This window comes from Cajanus cajan, chromosome 5 (assembly GCF_000230855.2).
Source record: "Cajanus cajan strain Asha chromosome 5, NIPB_CcT2T_4, whole genome shotgun sequence".
In the NCBI taxonomy this organism is placed as follows: Eukaryota; Viridiplantae; Streptophyta; class Magnoliopsida; order Fabales; family Fabaceae; genus Cajanus; species Cajanus cajan.
The window spans coordinates 67,539,783-67,561,405 of NC_138521.1; the positions used below are offsets into that span (position 1 = coordinate 67,539,783).

The window sequence follows — 21,623 nt, forward strand, 5'->3', positions numbered from 1 at the left end:
AAAACTAAGTCTGAAACTAGTTTATATATATATATATATATATATATATATATATATATATATATATATATATATATATATATATATATATATATATATATATATTCCTTTCAGAATCTTGAAAAAATATTGACCATAAAAGAATTATTTTGCTTGAATGGTATTGTATAATAATTTTAAAACATAAATATAGATGTCTGTATGATATGATATAAAAATATGACATAATATAATATCATAAGGTTATTAATTTTTATTGTATATAATTAATAAGACCATTAATTTTTTAAAAATATGTTTGACTCAACTTTTTTTTTTTTTTTTAAAGAAGAAAACTAAGTAAAATACAAATTCAAAATTTGATAAAAAAAATTGATGTTAAAAGAGTTATTTTGTTTGAACGGTAATGTATATTTATTTGAAAGCATAAACATATATAAGTATGTTTTTAAAATTTAATAAATTGATAATTGGTATTTTAAGAGATTTTCTCTGAACGTGTTTCACTCAACTTCTTATTTTAAAGTCAAAAACAGAAAAGAAGCCAAGTCAACCACAAATCAACGTATGACTACGTCATTAATTACGTGGAGGTGAAACCGTGTGAGTCCCCTCCCCATTCCCATTCGCATGCAGCCACTATACTATATAAGAAACTTCATCCTTTCTCTTCTTAAGATAATAAGATCATTGCCATCGCCACCTTATTTTCTCAACAATGGCAGATTTCTCAACTCAAGCACCCTCGAGCTCACCCTTATTTTCTCCTTACAAGATGGGAAAATTCAACCTCTCTCACAGGTCACACACTCTTTTAATTCATTACTTCCTGAATACAATTTTCTTGTAATATGCATATGGTTTGTGATTCCATATGAATTTTTATTAGTTCCTAATAGAAGTTAATCACTGCATAACGTGTGTATTAATTATGTTAGATGGATTTTGTGTAGGGTTGTATTGGCTCCGATGACGAGATGCAGAGGGTTGAACGGGATTCCACAGGCAGCACATGTCGAGTACTATGCTCAAAGATCAACACCAGCTGGACTTCTCATCACTGAAGGCACCTTGATCTCTCCTACTTCTTCTGGGTACTCTTCTAATCTCTTCCCACAATTTTTATTTTCACTAATTAATACATTTTTCTTTTATGGGCTACTCCATTTGTCTTTGTAATCATATTTAGAGTATTCAAAGATTGTATTAGATCCATTTTCTAATACAATTTGAAAATGACACGCACGAAACACGACCAAAAGTCAAAGCTCATTTTTTAATTATAAAATGTGTTTGGACGGAATAAACCGTTCGTGTACATGCAACGAAACATTTTCCTACAAATTAACAATTCGTACCGACCACCATTTTCCCTTTTGTTATTTGATAATTAAATATTTTTTATTTATTATTTTAATGGTTATTCACCAAATAGTGATCAATAAAAGTATAAAATCGATTAATCAAACCCTTATTTTAAGCTTCTAGAAAAAAAAAAATAGCATCACTAATATTTAAATGATTTTCATTATCAGTTGAATTGGTATAATAATTAGATTTTTTTTTCTTTGAAGAATAAAGTTCAAACATTATTAGAGGAAAAAATATATTTATTTTGATAAATAAAAATATTCTAATAAAAATAAAATTTGTTCTAATCCTTAAAATATGTTACTAATATGTAAGTGGTGGTTTTGGTGATATACAAATACAGGTTTCCTCATGTGCCTGGAATATACACAGAGGAACAAGTGGAGGCATGGAGAAATGTAGTTGATGCCGTGCATGCCAAAGGCAGCATTATCTTTTGTCAACTTTGGCATGTTGGTCGTGCATCCCATCAAGGTATACATATATATATATTACTATTAGTCTTCATTTTATATTTTTTACATTTTAGCGTAATTGATTTTAATCGGTTATAAAATACAATGATAATTTCATAGATTTTGCATTGAAGCATACATGTTTGTGTATGAAAAATTGATTCTTAATATAATCCAAACGTGTTGGTCAGTTTTGCAGTTAAGTTTTGATTATATGACATTCATTTTGGTACTTTGATTGATTGCTTTACTTGTTATGCAGTGTATCAGCCTAATGGGGATCTTCCAATTTCGTCGACGAGCAAAGCTATATCAGAGAAGTGGAAGGTTCTGATGCCTCATGGGTCTTTTGGTGCGTTCTCTGAGCCTCGTGCACTGAACACTTCTGAGATATCTCAAGTAGTGGAACATTATCGCCAAGCAGCAATTAATGCAATTCGAGCAGGTTCATTACTTTCTTTCACTAACATCAACTTTATTCAATTCTTGTCGATCTCTCCTCTCCTTTTTAATTTTTATGTGACACAAATCAAACCTTTTTATTAGAACTAATGTAAAATGTATACTAGTAGTTAAATAGGCTAATAAAAGGTACTGCATGGAGTATTTGATAAATTATCAAAGCATATATGAAGAAATTAATGTGACATATACACAGGTTTTGATGGAATTGAGATTCATGGGGCACATGGGTATCTCATTGATCAATTCCTAAAGGATGGAATCAACGATCGAACCGATGAATATGGTGGATCACTAGAAAACCGATGCAGGTTCTTAATGGAGGTGCTAAAGGCTGTTGTTTCTTCCATTGGAGCAGAAAGAGTTGCTCTCAGAATTTCACCAGCAATTGATTTCCTGGACGCCTTTGACTCTGACCCACTTGGGCTAGGCTTAGCAGTGATTGAGAGACTCAACAGTTTCCAACGAGAAGTGGGGACAAAACTCACTTATCTTCATGTTACTCAACCTCGGTTCACACTTCTCGACAAAGCCGTGTCAACAGTGAGTGAAGAGGAGAGAGATTATTTGATGCAGAAGTGGAGAAAGGCTTATGAGGGAACATTCATGTGCAGTGGTGGTTTTACTAGGGACTTGGGTATGGAAGCTGTGGCTCAAGGCAATGCTGATTTGGTATCCTATGGTCGTCTTTTTATCTCCAATCCAGACTTGGTTTTAAGGCTCAAGCTTAATGCACCTCTAGCCAAGTATAACAGGGACACATTTTACACCAACGATCCAGTTGTTGGCTACACAGATTATCCTTTCCTTGCCAAAGCAAATGAGACAGATTAAGTAGCTAAGGGCATGTCTTTAATTTTAATGTTTGTTGGCTTTTTTAATATGGATGTTGTAATCTATAATAAAGGCATATGAAAGATTTTTATTTGTATATTTTTAATGAATAATTTATATTTATTTTATTATTAAACTTCATTTGTATTTTCTCTCTCTAAATATTATGTTACGTTAAAGTTTAATGATTAATTGAATTCAACTTTATTATGAATTCACATTAATATTTACACAAATACACATTGTACAAATATTGCTTCTTAGACAAAGTTTAACAAATTAGCATTTTAATATTGTTAGTATATGAGTGCTTTGTGTTTCCCTAAACTTGGAAGATAGAAAATTTCGTGATTCCATTGCAACCACCTAGAGATAGAATATCATGTGACCCACACTCTTGTCTGCCAATGGTGACTGTACCTCTCTTAACTCAATGTGAAAATTTACACAGATGACTTGTCTTAAGACATTAGAGTTATAGGGTCTTAATGTGAAAATTTACACAGATGACTTTTACATTAACACTTTAAAAGAAAAATTGAAATAAATTTCTCTATAAACTAAAATTAGTTTATACAAAAATTACAAACAAAATTTTGGATAAACCTATAGAATAAAATTTTTATAAATTAATTTATGTATAAACTAATTTTAACTTATAAAAAAATTTATTTTATTTTATTTTTATTTTTCTCTTTTAGAAGTGTTTTCCAATAAATTTACTTACACAGTTCTACGGTGCATATGCTCTTCTAGTACATATCAGACAAAATTTAATCATCCTACACGTCCTGATATTTCAATTGTCAATTCAATCAATTCCTAACGTCAGTTACCACATGGTAATTCATTTTCTTTCTGCTAGACTGTAGAATTCATTCATAGTTTTTGGTAATTCATTTGGAAAAATGGAAGACGTAGGTAAGGAACGTGCATGGCAGCTCATCAGTAATTTGTACACATATGAGAGACGTACAACTTTTTCTTCAGACGTCTATTTTGGGTCCAAATATCTCTGAAAATTTACCAGTCATGCAACGGTTCTCTTGGCAGAGACACAATCGACAAGAACATTCACGTTATGGCAATGCAAGTGATGTGAATGCCACCCTTTTCTTGAATATGGAAGGGAGTGAATGGCCACTGTTGATTCGTCAATGAGAACCTTATCCTTAGTATTATGAGTAACGGTGGAAAGGACCAAGAGTAAACCAGAAAATTAAATTCTAAGGATTGCTAATAATATGATTAAAATTATATTCAGATTTTCATTCTTGAGTTGCATGACAGGGGACACAAGTAGACTTTTTAACAGGTTCCGTAGAAGATAGGGAGTTTAAGGTAACCGCATATATATGTCCTAGCTTATATACACGCAAACACCAAGACTTGCAGACGGGTTATGGGTCCTTCTAGCTGTCAAAATGTCTTTTTATGCCCTCAATTTTCTCCTTTTGGAATCTGGTTGTGGACCACATGTTCTTCATTTTCAGATTTCCTTAAAGTTTTTGGAATATACGACACAACCTTTTAATGTATTAGTTGAACAGTATACGTGAGTCATAGTAATTATGACTTTGTTCGGTTTAATAAGTATAGAGTAGAAAAGTAGAATAAGTGTGAGTCCATTTATCTTCTCGAGCTAGCTCATTTGAATAACATAAATAGTAACACAAATTATCACTCACATTGATTTTGTGATTTCATCTGTTTGGTTACTTCATCTAGACACAACTTGAGATGAGGAAACATAACACTGTATGTCCTCAATGGAACTGTAGTTGATGAAAATTGATTGTAGATAATGCATAAAAGCAATCTATTGGTTGAGTAGTTGATAATGTAAAGGTTTAGGAAAACGAAAACGAAAATATACTTGGATACAAAATACAGTAACTAGATGAAAATTTGACAATGCATTTAAATTTTATTGTGTCTAAATATTACATTTTCACTTAAACCCTTAAACCCCCGATGCTTTTACTGTTATCTCTGTTCATTACTAAGTTCTGCACAAATATCAATATGAATATTGCCACGCGGATGGTTGTTCAATGTCTACTTAAAGACAGATTGAACCAGGATTGAAAAGAACTACATTAACCAAAAAGAGATTTGGGTCAGTACAAATAATCACGCATACAAATTAGAGCACTATATTGCTTGAAGAAATAATATCTTCTACAGTATAAGCAGATACTTGGAAGATGCCTGTGTTCTTTTACATTCAAACAAAAAGTAGGTTCTTGTTGTTATTCAGGGAAAAAGTTGACATTCACATGCATCAATCCTAGCTCAACTTCTGTCGTTTACAGCCATAGGTGAGAAAAATCTATCCACGTTAAACCATATTGAAACAACTCAATGGCCATGGTAAAAAAGAGGTCCATACCCTCCCCTCTAATAATATATAATATAACCAAACCCCTTATCAATACTGCTTCAAGTTGAGTAAGAAACCAATCTACAATAAGCGATGATTCTCATTATCTCCCTCATTTTCTCTCTTCTCTCCTTCTCCCATGCTTCTGTCCTAGATTTCTGTGTTGCAGATTATGCAGCTCCTATTGGCCCTGCAGGATACTCCTGCAAGAAGCCTGCAAAGGTCACAGCTGATGATTTTGCCTTCAGTGGCCTTGGCGTTGCTGGCAATACCTCAAACATCATCAAAGCTGCAGTGACCCCTGCATTTGATGCTCAGTTTGCTGGTCTCAATGGCCTTGGCATTTCTGCGGCACGTTTGGACTTGGCACCAGGTGGAGTTATTCCACTCCACACTCATCCTGGTGCTTCAGAATTACTTGTTGTAGTACAAGGGAGCATCTTGGCTGGATTCATTTCTTCTGACAACACTGTCTACCTCAAAACTCTTAAGAAGGGGGATGTTATGGTGTTCCCTCAAGGCTTACTGCACTTCCAAATCAACGCAGGTGGTTCTCCAGCCCTGGCAATTGTAAACTTCAGTAGCTCCAATCCTGGTTTACAAATTCTGGACTTTGCTTTGTTCAAAAGTAATTTCCCCACACCATTGATAGTAGAAACCACTTTCCTTGATGCTGCTCAGGTGAAGAAGCTTAAGGCTGTTCTTGGAGGCACAGGCTAAACCATAGGAAGTTATCCGTGAAACAGACTGAACTCAAGCATGTTGTATCTTATGTTTAAGTTTATTTATTGCCTTGGTCTACATTTTGGATTTACCATGCATGTGTAGGTAGGACTCTTCTTTTAGCAGGATTAGTAGTTCAGTAATAAAACCTTGTCCGATCTGGCTTTTGGAGTAATGTTTATTGTTATCGAGTTTCATTTTATGGCAGATGATTCTGTACTTGAGAAAATTGCGCTATAAGATGAATTTAATATATGGCCTTTTCTCGAGTATATATATTTGAGGAAATAACACTGATATCATTAAGGTTTCGCGAAATTATAAATAAATTCTCTGTACTAACTCTCCATAATTGTTTGAAATACACGACACTTTACACATTATATTTATCACTTTAAATGTTTAAAAAACATTGCAACATATCCCCTATAAGGGATGCTGCTGTAAATATTAAAAAAGTGGGATAATTATGCGCAATTTATGAGAAATGATTGTAAAACATCTTTTCTAATACTCACTTGCAGTTGTAATCCAACAATTTATTAATCTTATACTTTTAGAAAACTCGTTTCTAATTACATAGGCCTTACAATATTAATAAAGAACGTTATGCAATAATAAAGAATGTTTTGTTAACATTTTTTTATTTTTTATAAATTTGTAACGAAATGGAGCAAATGTTTGAATTTGACCAAGATCTTAATACTATTTTAGATTAAACTTATGCTCAATCTTCAACTCACAATAAAACATATGGATTAATCACAATTAACCACAACATTGCTAGCAAGACAATTTCTAAAAAAAATTTCACACCTTTTATTATTTAGTAAATTTCTATATACAAATTATTTTTTTAGTTTGATAAGGAAGTATAACTCCTTCCTATTAGGTCAATCTCTATAGAAGTAAAGTAATAGCTCCTCTCACGACTCCATACTCCTATAGGAGTATATAGGACCTACTAAATGTCTCTAAAATTTGCTTATTTGATAAAATTTACTTGAAACTTTATTTAATGAACACCACGTGAATTGTAACACTCATGTTTTGATGTGTCTGTTTTATAAGAGTTGTATTGTGTGTTAGGTTGGATCAACTAAAGGAAAGTATAAAAGGGTTCTTCTTAAGTTTTGAGTTTATAACTCAAGTTTTTGAACTCTAGAAAGAGGAACTAGAGAGAGGTTTCTCTGAGTGGACCTTCCCCTTATGCTTCTTCCTTTTTGGTTGAGAAACCCTTTTCTTCCTTACATATAGCTGATCAAAGGTGTGGTAGTGAGGATTCTGAGTTGGTGAAGCTGAGGATCTCTTCCAGTAGTTGTATGAAACTCGTTGTGTTCTTCGTTCCTCTTGTCGGTTCCAAATTGTCAACGAGGTAAGGGCAATTGCATTGTTTTCGTGCGGTATGCATATTGATTGATACCTATCTAAATCCCTAATTTTGTGTTGTATTATTGGATTTATTGGTGGCTGAGTTGTGGGTCACAAAGGAGATTTAGGGTTTTGAATGTTCTCTTGAGTGAGTTGAGCAAAAGTGGATAATCTTGATGCCTTGATGGTTGCATGTGTTGTTTTTGGTTGACAATGAGTTGAGAATGTTGCATATATATGAAATTTGAAGTTGCATGTGGTTGATTTCTAAGTTCCATGAGTGAATTTGAAGTTTTGCAGTTGAATAATAGTGATTTTTCTTGTTCGAGCTGAGCATTACTCTCGATATTGAGCATCAGGCTCACAAAAATTTAGGAGCTAAGCATTGCTCTCAATGCTGAGCATTGGGCTCACAAATATTTAGGTGTTGAGCATCGCTCCCAATGCTGAGCATTAGGCTCAAAAAACATTAAGAGTTGAGCATTGTTCCTAGTGCTGAGCGACAAATTCTCTGTTGCTCCCCCCTATTCCTCTTAATGAAATTGACAACTAAAGGGGTTTTTTAAAATTGTAAATCTTTGGCTCACGGTGAATTCTTAATATATGGTTGCATGTTGCTTTGATTGGAAAATCTTGATGTATATGTATGCTGATATATGATGATGAATGCCTATGTTGAAAGTTGATAGATGAATTGATGATGTTAAGATATAAATTGTATATTGATATATGTTGTATGATGTTTTAAGTTGTCTTATAGTTGAATAAGGATATATGAACTATATGATGGATGATGTGTATGATAATAATTATGTTGTTAAGATGAAAGATGGTTTATGGATATGTTGCATATGCTATGAGGTGTTATAAACTAAATGGTGTAAGTTATAAGAATTGTATGATACTAAGTTGTTGGAGATATGCGATAAAAATGATATGTTGATAATTACCATGTTTGTAAGTTGATGCTATATATGATGGTGTCCATGTTGAAAGGTGTAAGTCAATTGATGTTTGAGTTGTATGAATTGTAAGATGCTAAAGTTGAACAAGTTGAAAGGTGCAAGTCAATTGATGTTTGAGTTGTATGACTTGTAAGATGCTGAAGTTGAACATGTTGTTAAGTTTAAGTTGTACAATAAGATGATATGTTGACACCCATGAAGTTTGTAAGTTGATGTTGTATGTGATGAAGTATATGATGTAAATTAGTATGTTGATAGAATGTTATAGTTTTAAGTTGATAAATTCTGAAAGGTGTATTAAGTTGTGTGATGTAAGTTGATTTATTTTAAGATGAGTTGTGATGTTAAGTTGTAAGATGAAAGATGTTTAAGTTGTAAAGATGTAAAGTTGTTAAGTTGTAAGTTGAAAGATAATTAAGATGTGAAACTGTACATTGTTTCTAGCTTTATGCTAACCGTTATTTCTAGTCTTGTGCTAGCCATTGTTTCTAATCTTAGTGTCGGCCACTGTCTCTAACTTTATGGTAGCCACTGTTTCTAGCCTTGTGTTCGTTAGCCTTAATGTTAGTCATTGTTTCTAGCTTTATGCTAGCTAATGTTTCTAGTCTTGTGTTAGTTGTTGTTCTTAGCCTTAGTGTTAGTTGCTATTTTTAACTTTATGCTAGCTGTTGTTTCTAGTTCCATTCTAGCCGCTATGGGAGATCTCTATAAGTTGATATACATGACGACACATCAGTTGTGTGTGTGTATATATGTATGGGTGTGTTTAATCTATGTTGTTCTGTTGAAGGTGTTGGAGTGGATGATAGTCGAATGAGTGTTTGTGTTGTTCTATATTGTTGGTGATATGTTGATGACATAGACATTCATTCTGTCTAGTGACATGTATATGTATATATTGAAAGTGGTTAAGTTGAAGGTGTAAAAATGTATAGGCTACTATATGGTGAAAGTTGTGAGTCTGATGTTATTTGATGACTATGTGTTATATAGCATCCATAATGAAGTTGCTTAAGTTGTACAAGTTGTTTGAGTGTGTTAAGTCGTGTTGTAAAATTATTATAAGGTGTATTAAATGATGTTTAAGTTGTGTATGTTAAAGGTGTAAAGATGTATGAGTTGCTATACGATGAATGATGTGAACATAATATTATATAAAGACGATATATTATTTGATAACTATGATAAAATTATTTAAGTTGTACAGGTGTTTGGGTACTTTAAGTTATATGACAAGACAAGATATGTTGTAATGAATAATGTTCCTTTTTAAATTGTTTATGTTGCATGTTGTTGCATGACATTACTTTTTATTGCAAGCTCTGTGTTTTTCCTTTCCTTGTGATTTGGGACTATTATGATCATATTTGATATGAGAGTAGGACAAGATTAGTGGACTAAGTTATGTTGTTCGATGGTGAGTCACACTGGAGGTAGCTTTCTTTTAGATGTTGTTATCTTAAGATAGTTAAGTCTTGTTCAGACGTTTGACCGACAACTATATTTATTTTGCATACAATAGTTATTTCTTTTGCATGACTTTTGCATGAAGTATGTATATATGTTCAGGAACAGGAAGAGTTGTGGTTTTTATTTCCTACATATATGACTACTTGCATAAGATTTACCTACTTGTTACATGATATCCTAGGTAGATATTTGACGTTTGTGCTTTCGCTTAGTTGTTGTTGGATGGTAGTAAATGTTGTGACCACGCGAGTCGTTACATGAATTTCACACAATGATAAAGAATAAAAATAAATACATTGTTGACATTATGCTTCTACAGACACCAATTTAAAATAACTTCAGATCAATAATAGCTAAATTTATTTTTTTCAATCTTATTGTACAATAAGAATACAACTTATTCAGTCCATCTCCTTTCCTTGCTATTAATACAAACATTGAATAAAATATAATCGAGAGGGAAAAAAATCATACAAAAGTGTGGTTAGAAATGAGGTTTGCATAAAAAGGTATGGTGTTTAATATCTATTGCGTGTATTGACAGTGGTATACTCTGACCTGTCCGTGCTTGATCCATAATTTAATAGTGCAGCAAAGAATCTCAGTTTCATACCTCCACCTTGGCCAATTGTAATCTTATTCCAATAGCCAGGGAATCAATAGCACCTTTCCAGATATCCCAGTACAATGCTATCTCCACAAGACAGAAGTATTAAAAAATATAACAGCACAGCCACAATGTCTCTTGATTGCAGCTCTGCCATGCCATCATAAGACAGACAACCTTCAGGGAAGTCTCTACTGCTATCTTGTTTCACAAATACATCCTGGAAGAGGATTTGCATAAAAACTTTCCTCCAGCTTTGGAAATTCTCCAGGCTCCCTTGGATATGGAGCACCAATTCGGTCTCCATGCAGCTTTTTTACCTTGGAGCTGAACTTTTTCCATGAAATTTTTCCTTCATCCAACTGATCAACAAGTTTAACAAAATTCATCCTGCATCAACCATTGAAATCAGCTATAGTGAGAATGAACAAGAATCAGTTAACACAGATATAGAGTGCATATCACCAAATCATCATGCTAGAAGTAATAAAGAAGAAATATGTTACGAATTATTACTTGTCTGGATTGATGGTTTTCTGAAAGTTTTCAAAGCGCCTATGACCTTGTACGGCTTTTGCCATATTTCCATCATAAGTGTAAAGAAATACATCACTCTTAAGGGCAACAACATAGTCTATTCCAGCCAACATGTTCTGATGATTCTTGAAAGGACTCAATTCTTCTTCAGAGGACAGAGATGAATGAGAGAAAATATTTGGGAAATCGTCCTCAAGATATTTCATACTTCCTTTTCCGTATGCTTCTCCAGCTACTAGATAAATTCTTGTGTGTGAGGGAAAACCCAATGCTCTAAGTAATAAGGAAGTTTCCCTGGGAGTTAAGGGACAACCTCCAAGCAATCTCCTCTCAGTCCCGTTAATCTCCTTCTCCTTCCAGTGACTGACTTCATATCGCATCTGTCTCAGTTCTTCATCTTCTTCTGCAGTCAAATTGTGACTGCAGCCTGTAAATGCAAGCATATCCTTCTCATATCTATGACAAAGAGGAGATAGCGTAAGGTTAGACGCATAATATTTATTTAAACTTCTTGACTGGAATACAAATATCTTTTTATGAGTTGAGATCATCAACTGAGTCCAAAACTAGGGTAATACTTGGGACTCTTATTCCGTGAGACATCTTATGGAATCTGATTCAATCTGACAGTTACCTAAACTATAAGTGCAGATGATATGCAGAAAATGTTATCTGAAAACGAAGTTGATGATGATTTAATCAAACAGCCAAAAAGCAGCAAAAGAACTGAAGGGTCCAAATCTTCAGTGTAGAACTCAAATCCCATGCCATGCAATCAGATTCTAACACTCACCCACTCAAACCCTTTCTTTTCCATTTCAGATTATCTCCGACAAATTCATATGTATGCAAAACAACAGAAAGTAAAAGAGAGGAAGAAAGAAGATCCAGCCTTAATATTTGTATTAAAATATTAAATTGTAACTTGCCTCAGATGAAGGGCAAGATAAGGATTTCCATTCTGTTGCATTCTAGATACCAATGTATTTCCAAATTCTTCAATTGGAGCAGAATATTTCAATGCCCTGTAATTTACACGGCATCTTAGTTTCTGTATGGAACTTGGAATGCCGTTGTTAGCAAGCCTGGAATCGGTATGAGTGAAATAGATCACTTTGTGCTGATTTAGGAGGGGAAGAACCTCAGTCTTATAATAAGTAACCTGTAAATATGCATTATGTACATATTCAGCTATGGTTATTAGAAACATTATGAAAAGGGACACAATGATATGTGTGCATAAAATAATTCAGGCATTATGACACAGAAATTCAAAATGAATATGATGGCACATACAAGGCTATCATTTGATAGTGATACTTTCATGTTCTTAAAATCAACTGGCTACATAAAAGGCCAAATAGATGGATAGATGGCTGACTTCAATATGAATGCAAAAATCAATTAATCAGACATCTTTCTAGATTTGAAAAAAGTAATCTGAGTAGACAAGTTATGTTGACCTTGGACCAAGAAATTGGAGTTTTTGAGAAAGGCTCAATTCCAGCATAGGCAGGAGGTAATTTCTCAACTATGTGGACATCATCCTTCAGCATATCAATAAAATGCTTCCAATCAAACAAATCCTTGAAGCCACTGCAAATATATTAAAACAAATTAAGTTTTAGACCACAATAAGTATTAAACGAGAGAATGGAAACACATCACTTGATAACAGTGAAATTTGAGAAAATGATAGCAAAAGGGAGAACATATAAATGAGAGATTAGGGAAACCACTTAGATCTTTCTGCCAACAGTACTCTTTGCAAGAAACAAGAACACTAAACATTTGTTAAGAGATCCAATTATCTAATTACATAGTAGGAAAGGGGGAAAAACCTGTCATCAGCCCAGTAGGAGGAATGATCAAGAGAAGGAAGAACTAGCGTTGCCTTCATAATCTTAGCAACAGCAACCATATCACATATCTGCAATCCAATGTATATTGAGACATTAGGTTATGCTTGCTTCCTAACTTTCTACGATATAGCATCAGAAATTACAAAGCCAGACCCCAAATCTCATCTGATTCAGGCCACCATTTGCATTTACAAGAATGTAGCCATTAGTCTTTGCATCTAGCTCTGCCAAAAAACAATGTTGAAAGTGAGAAGAGAGATCTTGGAGTAACCCATTACATGACAAGAGATATGAGTATACTTCATACTTTTATGATTACTTGGCAGATCTATACACTGGGTGAAATTGTCACTGTTGGGTTTTGACCAGACCACTGAATCCTGAATAAAAAAGAAAACCTTTGTAAACAAAAAGGAAAAGATATCTTTATAGGCCCATAAACAACCATTTTCTTTTCATTCCATGTAAACTTGAGATACAGATTTGACACTTACTTCAGTCTTGGCAGCATGGCTGCCATCTACTCCTGTTGCTACTGTTTTTAATGTTCGTTCAACATCACTTGCTCCCTCCCTATATGCATAACCAAGGGAGCGTTGGTCCATTAGATTTAGACTAGCAATGGAGTCGGATAGTTCCTGATAAAATGGCAAGATAATTTACTAAGATAAGATTATATCTACTTAATCCAGAGGATACATGCACGTGGTTTTCAAATTAGACAATGATAAATCTACTTAATCCACCCTAGATCCCTACATAGGTTATTTCACAATTCGGTGCAACATGACAAACAGACTAACTGTCTTCAGTAAACAGCAATAAACACACGACCCTCGAGGCTCCCCCCAAGTGAACAAACATCAGTACATAAAAAACAAAAATTAAAAACTCAACTGATTTCTCCGCTTCACTTAAGTTGTGTTAAAATGCGTGACATAAATGATATAATATTCTGCAACAACTTAGAAAGTGGGGCATTCCCACTGTTATTCCAAACAACCCAGTAGTTTATATAAAACCAGATAATTCCAAACACAAATAAATTATCGATACTCACAAAAGGACACAAATAAAAGGCCCAATTGCCCAGTTCTAGAACAAAGCATTAATACTAGCATGTTCACTCACAAACTAAAAGCTGAATAAGAAATCTCACATTTTGCGAAATTACATTTTCTTACGCCTGAAAAATGAAGGCTTCATATAAATAACACCAAAACCACGACAAGAAAAAAGCCAGGAGATGTCAAGATCAGATGAAAGAAAATCCAATTTAAGGAGAAAACTAAACTTTCTGCAACAACAAAAGTAGATCCACAATAAGCATAAGGGAATTGATAAAGCCTATACATGCTAAAAACCTCAGCTCCTCCCAAAGTTAAATTTTTAACACCAGTCTTCCTATAACTTGATGAAGAATCATAACATCGGGAATAAAATACTAAGAAATGACGCAAACCTTATTGGATTGAGTTCTTTCAACAGCAGATCGAAGCCATCCAGTGGCACATATTTTGAGAACACCCATGAAGAAGCACACCCCACAGAAAACCAAGAACATCCAATGCCCAATTTTCTTCCTTTCCCTCAGCCCCAAATCCTCAACGATGGAAGCAAGGGGCTTCTTCAGCAACAACCCCTTCACGTGCACTCTCTGGGTCACGTGATGGTGACTGTGCTTCGCCGGAACACCCTCCGACGCCTCCTCCGATCTGGGCGAGCTGATTTGGAGCTCCACCTCGCCGCCGCCGCCGCGTTTGAAGGAGTGGGCGCGGCGAGTCATGGGACCCGAAAAACGAGGACTGTTGACTCGCTGCGAGACCCCATCGGAAGTGTGATTCGGTTCGGAGAATATCGCCATTGAAGCTATGCGCGAGCTTTCTGCACTTGTATGTATGTATTTCTACTTGTATTGTATTGCATTCTTCTTTTTTTTTTTTTTTTCTCTCTCTCTTCTTTATTACGCGTCGCGAATTCGATGTATGTGCACTGCACTGCTAGAAAGATTGTTCCTCGTCCTTTCTTTCTGTTTTCTTTTTTATTCCTCGGAAAATAAAAATTGGAATAACATGTGTCTCAAATTTGAGGATGGCGTAATGATTGATGTTCGTCATAATTATGGCTGCTGCTTGTAAATTGTAATTAAGGATGATTAAGGAAAGGTAGCTGTGCCTGTGAGTGACTGTAACTTCTTTTTTCTTTTTTTACGCAATAGCTCTCAGTGTATCTCATTTTATATGTAATTAATTGGTGTTTAAGAATCTTTAGTCATTTTAGATTCCCTTTTTCTAAAACAGCTCCCCTTTTACAATTTTAAAATCCACAATTATTATTTTTAATTATATTCTTATTTAATAGATGCTTTTATTAATTATATTAAAAACAAGATAACCGAGTTTAAATAATTGGATATTTAATAAGATAATTTTAGTTAAAATTTATGTTTTTTAAATATTTTTTAATCAATTGATATTATTATTAATATGTAAAAAATAAAAAAAACACTTTGTGTCTTTTAAATTTTTAATATTGTGAGAAATGTATGAAAGCTATAAAAAAGGTTAGATTGTGCAGTTGATTAAGGGGAAAAACCGGTTATGGTAAATAATATTTTTTGTTTGAATAAATAAAATAGAGTTACTGAATTATCTTACAATAAAAAATAAAGACGTGTAATTATCATTATAAATAAAAGATTAAATATTATTAAATATTATATCACCTTTAAATATTATTATATATAAATTAAATATATGAAAAAAATAAATGATAATTTGAGTTTCATTATAATTTATGAGTTTAATGATTATATATTCTTAAAAAAAATATTATCAACTAATTATAAATTAAGTTGAAAGTATGCATGAGATTGTTACAGTGAGGGTTGTAAGTATGCATGATATTATAGATTTTAATTTCAGCCACTATAATACACCGATGAAAACTAATAAAAAATTGTTATTGTTATTATTAAAAATTTTAAATTAATTATTATAAAAGTTAACAAACACATTTATATAGTAATTTATAATTAAAAGATGGTGTAAATATATAATTTATTTTATATTATTATATAAAAGAAATATTTCTCTTATAATAATATATTTGGATAACACAAAATAACGTACAATAGAGAAGGGGAGGAAAACAAAACAATTTGGGGAAAAAATGACATTTTGGGGGGAGAAGAATAGAAGGAATTATGCAAGATTTATGTGTGGTTCATATTGGAATTTATACCTCTATAAGTGTAGGAATTAGGGAGAAATTCCTTGCCTAAAGTTATGATGCCAAAATTGTCTAGACTTACTTTTCTTTTCTTCTCATTTTAACAAATGTATTAAAGATCACCATAATCGATTATGGTAAGATCATAGTCAATTATGGTAACATGTTGAAATGTATACCAAAGTTATATATTCGATTATGTAATGACATAATTATGAGGTAATTATAAAAATATTACATTGCAATATAAGAAACAAGGTATCATAATTAATTATGCTGAGTGACATAATTAATTACACTACTAATTTATACATAAAAGAAAAAGCAAAGGATAGAATGATAATTGTTTAAATAATTTATTTTTAGATAAAATTTTAACTATATAAAATATAATTTAAAATTTTTAATTTCTCTATATTTCTTACATAATTCCATCCAATTAAATAATTATAGTTTTGGCTCCAATTCTTACCTATTTTTATCAAATCATTTATCATATATTTCTTTTCTTTCCCTTCAAATCCTTCTTCTATTCCAAACCAAGAATTAATAACCATTTCAGTTTTCACCTTTTATTGGATCATTACACTTAAACATGCTAAGAAGGGAAAAAAAATGAAAACTCAAGATTTTTTAATTCTTCATACTACAACCTCTCTAACATTCTAAATAATTTTCCATTACCACCTACTCAGTTATATTTTATTTATTTTATTTTTAATTTATACATACCACTGATCTATACTATTATATATATAAAAAAATTTAACTATATTTGATCTCCATTTATACCTTTTACTAACTCCATATTATCTCTCACACACTCTGACTTGTAATTAAAATAAAATAAAAAAGTTACTACCGGTGTATCTCTTTTCTGAATTGGATCAATATTTCTCCGTTTTATTACTTTATTTTTAAACAAAATATATATAGAGATTCAAAATACTCATTCCATTTCCGAATATAAGTAAAAAAAAAAATCATGATTATTGATTTGAAATATAAGCAAATTTTAATTAATTTTATTATATTTAATATTACTATTTCTAAAATACTCATTCTTTTAATTGAGATTGTAGTTTTAATATTCCTTTTTATTTTTTTATATCAAGTTTCAAAACAGGACAATTTAGAAGAAGAATTATATTTTTAATGAAATTAATAAAATTAAATGATAGAAACTAATATTTTTAGCTAACGTGTTTTTTTTTATACTTATGTTCAGAAACGGGAGGACTGCCTCTTTTTTCACTACTTTCTCATTTATTATAAATTTAATTTATTATATAAGACAAATTTGTTAATTTTTATATTAAAAATCATACCTGTAGTTTTAATTAGTTAATAGTATATTTTTACTCTGATGATATATAAATTCATTATACAATGGTAACATTAAAGATTAATTTATCATTTTCAATATAAAAAATGGTCTAAAAGTTAATTAAGAATTATTATTAATATAATTTTAAAAGTATGATTTCTTTACACTTATTTATTTTCATATTTTTTTAGACATGATCTATCTAATATCCTAAAACTAATAATTAAAATTATTTTGTGTTTGTAAAATATGATTTTCGTTGGTCAAATATGTAACAATCAAAAGAAATATCAATAATCAGTTATTATGGAGTGATAAAATTAAAACATAATTGTAAAAGAGAAAGAATCTAATTGAAATGAAAAAAGAGACGTATTAGAAAATTAATAATTTTTATAAAATTTAAAATATTAAGTGCGCATTTTAATTTCTATGTTAAAAACCTTGAACATTAAATAAAATGAGAATAAAGAATACAAAGGTGAAAGTGAATGATAGTGTAAATGCATACACTATTTAATCCAAGATTAATCACATACTACTTTTTGTTAGAAGTAAAACAAGTGTTGATATTGTCGGTGAATGAATGAATGCTGAATAATATAAAAAAATCATAAGAAAATGAGATTTTGGAACCGGAATGCTACTAACCTATAATTGCAGCCTGTAATTGACAACCATTGTTAATCGCGCTGTTAGCTGGATAAAGCTTTCACGCACACAAACAGGATTAGGTTAGGACATGTTTCTTTTACTACAAAACAAAACACATATGTTGACTTAAGCCATCGAGTTCAAAGGGATTTTGAATTTTATACTTATTTTGTGTTTCTTTTACTTTTTTATTTATTAGATTCTGTTAGTTTTTTTTCTTTCCTTTGAAGATGAATGCACCACAAAAAATGTGATGATCCAGATTCGAAAAGGAATTGTGCATACATTAAATAGAGTTATTTAAGTGAAAATATATGGTTTTTTTTCCTAGAAGTGTAACATTCCAAGTTTTAGAATTTATTGTTGATCTTATTTTAATATATGTTGATAGGTTTAGTTGTGATTTTATTTTGAGAAATTCTAAAATTAAGGAATTTTTTATGAATTTTTAGGTAGTTGAAAATCAAGTTTGACCCTTAGGAAATGAGTATATAAGGTTTTTGTTTAGAATTGAGTTTCATTAGTTTAATTTCTTAGAAACTTAAAGAGATAATATAAAGAGAAATAGTTTGGGAGTCTTCTTCTTCTCTAAATCTTTTCTTGCAAAGGTGATTTTTTCCCTAAAATCTCATCTTAGGTTTGTTGTTTGTTGATTTAAGTCAATAAAACCTTTAATCAAGATAAGGAAAGTTAGAACTTAATTCTTGGTTGGTTTTGTTTAGAGTCGTGGGCCATGACCCATTTTGTCACTTTTAATTGTTTAGAGTTTTCCTCTTCCCTTCCCTAGTTCACTTCGATTTCGAAATAAGGGAAGTTAGAACTTAACTTTTGGTTGATTTTGTTGTTGTATGATTGTTGAATTTCATTCAAACATGGCTAAGTTGATGATGGAATGATGAAATGTGGGTGTTGAGAGTTTTTGGGTGTTTAAGCATGTGATGTGAGTATGGAATTTTGGGTGATTTGATCTCCTTTGTTGCATGTTATTCTAGTGCAAAATGTGTAACGACCCGCCATGGTCTCTACATTTAGTGGAATCGCATTACTACTAGTGAACTAAGAAAATATTAAGTTGGATAACTCATACATACAAATATAGATAAGAATAAAAATAACTAAATTTCTTAAATACAAAATAAAATGCCATATATATATGTACAGTCATCCCAAAAATATTATTCCCTAGTGCCGGTCAAGCACGGACAAAACCGTTACCTAAAATGGTAACCCTAACACAAGGATCAAACTCCCCGTCTCGCAGCGGTCACCTCAACTCCAAGCTAGCCCTGACCTGCTCCCATACCAAGTATGATCATCGCAGTTCCACCACATGGAAACAGAAGGGTAAGCTAGAATTCACAAATCAATCATACAAGTATAGAACAGTAATCTATACTACACAATCATCCAACCATCAATCATATTCATAGAGTCACACCATACACTCTATCCAATACTACTCATGCATAAAATACAATGCACCAATCATGAAGTCAAACACCATACTTCATCATATTAATAATCATGCAATAAATGCATCTCATGACAGATATCAATGCATATCAATCATCTAATTCGTCGTCACGCATACACCTAGGAGATCTCCGTAACAATAGAGCTGTATAAGTGACATTCCATCCTACCGAAACCACCCCAACCGTTTTCACGCCCAATGCGCCCGCTCGGTCATAGCTAAACAGGATATAATTCTCACTCGGGTTTACTCGGATGATGTCACTTACACAATTGGAAGTCCAGATCCACCGTCAGGTATAGCACAGTTGGGTACGGGCTTACCACGACCTTGGCATGCATTAACCAAGTCAATTATGGAGTTCGCCCACCGACTATCCGCAAGGATCCACGCACCTTCCCGAGTACTTGGTTAAGGGAATAACCCTCGACCTCATACCCCGCTCCAACACTAGCTAAGGACTTAGAGGAGACTCACCCAACCCAGTGGCCTATCTGACCACCACTCTCCCAAATCCAGTGGCCTCCCAGAGCACCACCCTCATATATCAGTGGCCTATCCAAGCACCACTCTCAAGAGACTCTATGTGAGCTCTTCCAGTTCGAAAATATTTTTCCCCTCCTCAAGTCCTAGGCTAGACTCATGCCATAAGGAATCACATGCAATCATGCATCATACATCATATATGGTCTACCCACCATAATGATCAAAAATCATACACATGTCATAAGACATCACATGCAATAATGCATCATACATCATACATGGTCTACCAACCATCATGATCAATAAACATACTCATGCCATAAAGCATCACATACAATAATGCATCACACATCATACATGGTCTACCACCATTATGATCAATAAACATACCATATGAACATATATACATGTCATATCATATTCAAACATTCATATATATCATCACTATGCATACATATGAATCACACCTCACCATACATCATATATCATACATACATAATCCAAATCTTCAACTTTAAACATGTATAAGCATCAATTATTTATAAACATATTCACGCTCGGCGCATCCTGAGCTCGCCCAGCCTAATCCCAACCTAAGAGTCCTAAAACTCATCCACACCCGGCGCGTTCAATTCACGCTCGGTGTCCTTGAGATAGAGACTCCTAAGAGTCTCCACGCCTGACGCATCCAAAACACGCCTGGCCCAACATCCAACCCGAGAGCCCTAAGCTCTTCCATGCCCGGTGCGCTCAACCTGCGCCCGACCTAAATCCCAGTCAGAGAGTTCAAAACTCTCATCCAAACTGACAAATCCAGCCACATGCAAACACAACAAAATAATGCATAGGCTCCATACAACACAAAAACAAACTCAAAATCTACATGCACCCATCTGATGCATCAATTCCACCCAAAAACCCCATTTTTCCCAAAACCCCGAAAAATGAGTGAATTCTCCGATCCAGCCATGGATCCTCAACTTTCATGCATCAATTGAGTTTCTAAACTCACATGCAACTTAAATAACAAACATTCTAGCTTTCCTTACCTGAAGGTTGGCTTAGAATAGCCAACAACTGTGACGAAATATAATTCCCTTCCAAAGCTCAACCCGGAACTTCAATCCTCCCAAAGCAAGCTTTCTAATCTGAATTTCAAGAAAAGTCAGAAGGAGTTAGTGATCTAGAGGAGAAAAGGAGTCAAACAGAGAAATTTGGGAGAGAAAGGAGCTCACTGACCCAAAGACCTTCTCTCTAAAACTTCTCTAAAAAAAACTCACATTTTCCTGAAGGCCCCCAACCCCTATTTATAGACTTTCGGATTAGCCAGAACGGCCCGTACCGAGTTCGGAACGGCCCGTACCGAGTTCGGAACGGCCCGTTCCGAACTCCCAAATCACGCACAAAATCC

At 33.0% G+C, this 21,623-nt stretch overlaps 3 protein-coding genes across 3 annotated transcripts; 2 read left to right on the top strand and 1 right to left on the bottom strand.

Moving 5' to 3' along the window:
• The first annotated feature begins 645 nt into the window (after positions 1-645).
• On the top strand, positions 646-3,258 carry LOC109808134 (12-oxophytodienoate reductase 3). The gene is made up of 5 exons (XM_020370995.3): positions 646-801; positions 954-1,094; positions 1,715-1,845; positions 2,089-2,271; positions 2,485-3,258. Exons 1-5 carry the CDS (start codon positions 719-721, stop codon positions 3,120-3,122), a joined length of 1,176 nt encoding a protein of 391 aa, XP_020226584.1. The 5' UTR covers positions 646-718; the 3' UTR covers positions 3,123-3,258.
• Positions 3,259-5,550: 2,292 nt separating this feature from the next.
• On the top strand, positions 5,551-6,403 carry LOC109808135 (auxin-binding protein ABP19a). The gene has a single exon (XM_020370996.3). The coding sequence runs from the start codon at positions 5,599-5,601 to the stop codon at positions 6,223-6,225; it is 627 nt and encodes a 208-aa protein (XP_020226585.1). The 5' UTR covers positions 5,551-5,598; the 3' UTR covers positions 6,226-6,403.
• Positions 6,404-10,360: 3,957 nt separating this feature from the next.
• On the bottom strand, positions 10,361-15,161 carry LOC109808538 (O-fucosyltransferase family protein). The gene is made up of 9 exons (XM_020371575.3): positions 14,503-15,161; positions 13,535-13,678; positions 13,348-13,420; positions 13,194-13,264; positions 13,020-13,108; positions 12,642-12,774; positions 12,108-12,340; positions 11,158-11,634; positions 10,361-11,031 (listed from the first exon to the last, which is right to left on the bottom strand). The coding sequence occupies exons 1-9, from the start codon at positions 14,902-14,904 to the stop codon at positions 10,839-10,841; spliced, it is 1,815 nt and encodes a 604-aa protein (XP_020227164.1). The 5' UTR covers positions 14,905-15,161; the 3' UTR covers positions 10,361-10,838.
• Between the last annotated feature and the right edge of the window lie 6,462 nt (positions 15,162-21,623).

Excerpts from the sequence above, each read along its gene's own strand:
- LOC109808135 (XM_020370996.3), top strand. The coding sequence starts at position 5,599 with ATGATTCTCATTATCTCCCTCATTTTCTCTCTTCTCTCCTTCTCCCAT.
- LOC109808538 (XM_020371575.3), bottom strand. The coding sequence starts at position 14,904 with ATGGCGATATTCTCCGAACCGAATCACACTTCCGATGGGGTCTCGCAG. Across the intron at positions 12,341-12,641 it reads CTCCAATTTCTTGGTCCAAG|GTTACTTATTATAAGACTGA; the intron begins GTCAACATAACT and ends GCATATTTACAG. Across the intron at positions 11,032-11,157 it reads AAAACCATCAATCCAGACAA|GATGAATTTTGTTAAACTTG; the intron begins GTAATAATTCGT and ends TGGTTGATGCAG.
- LOC109808134 (XM_020370995.3), top strand. The coding sequence starts at position 719 with ATGGCAGATTTCTCAACTCAAGCACCCTCGAGCTCACCCTTATTTTCT. Across the intron at positions 802-953 it reads AAATTCAACCTCTCTCACAG|GGTTGTATTGGCTCCGATGA; the intron begins GTCACACACTCT and ends GATTTTGTGTAG. Across the intron at positions 1,095-1,714 it reads ATCTCTCCTACTTCTTCTGG|GTTTCCTCATGTGCCTGGAA; the intron begins GTACTCTTCTAA and ends ATACAAATACAG.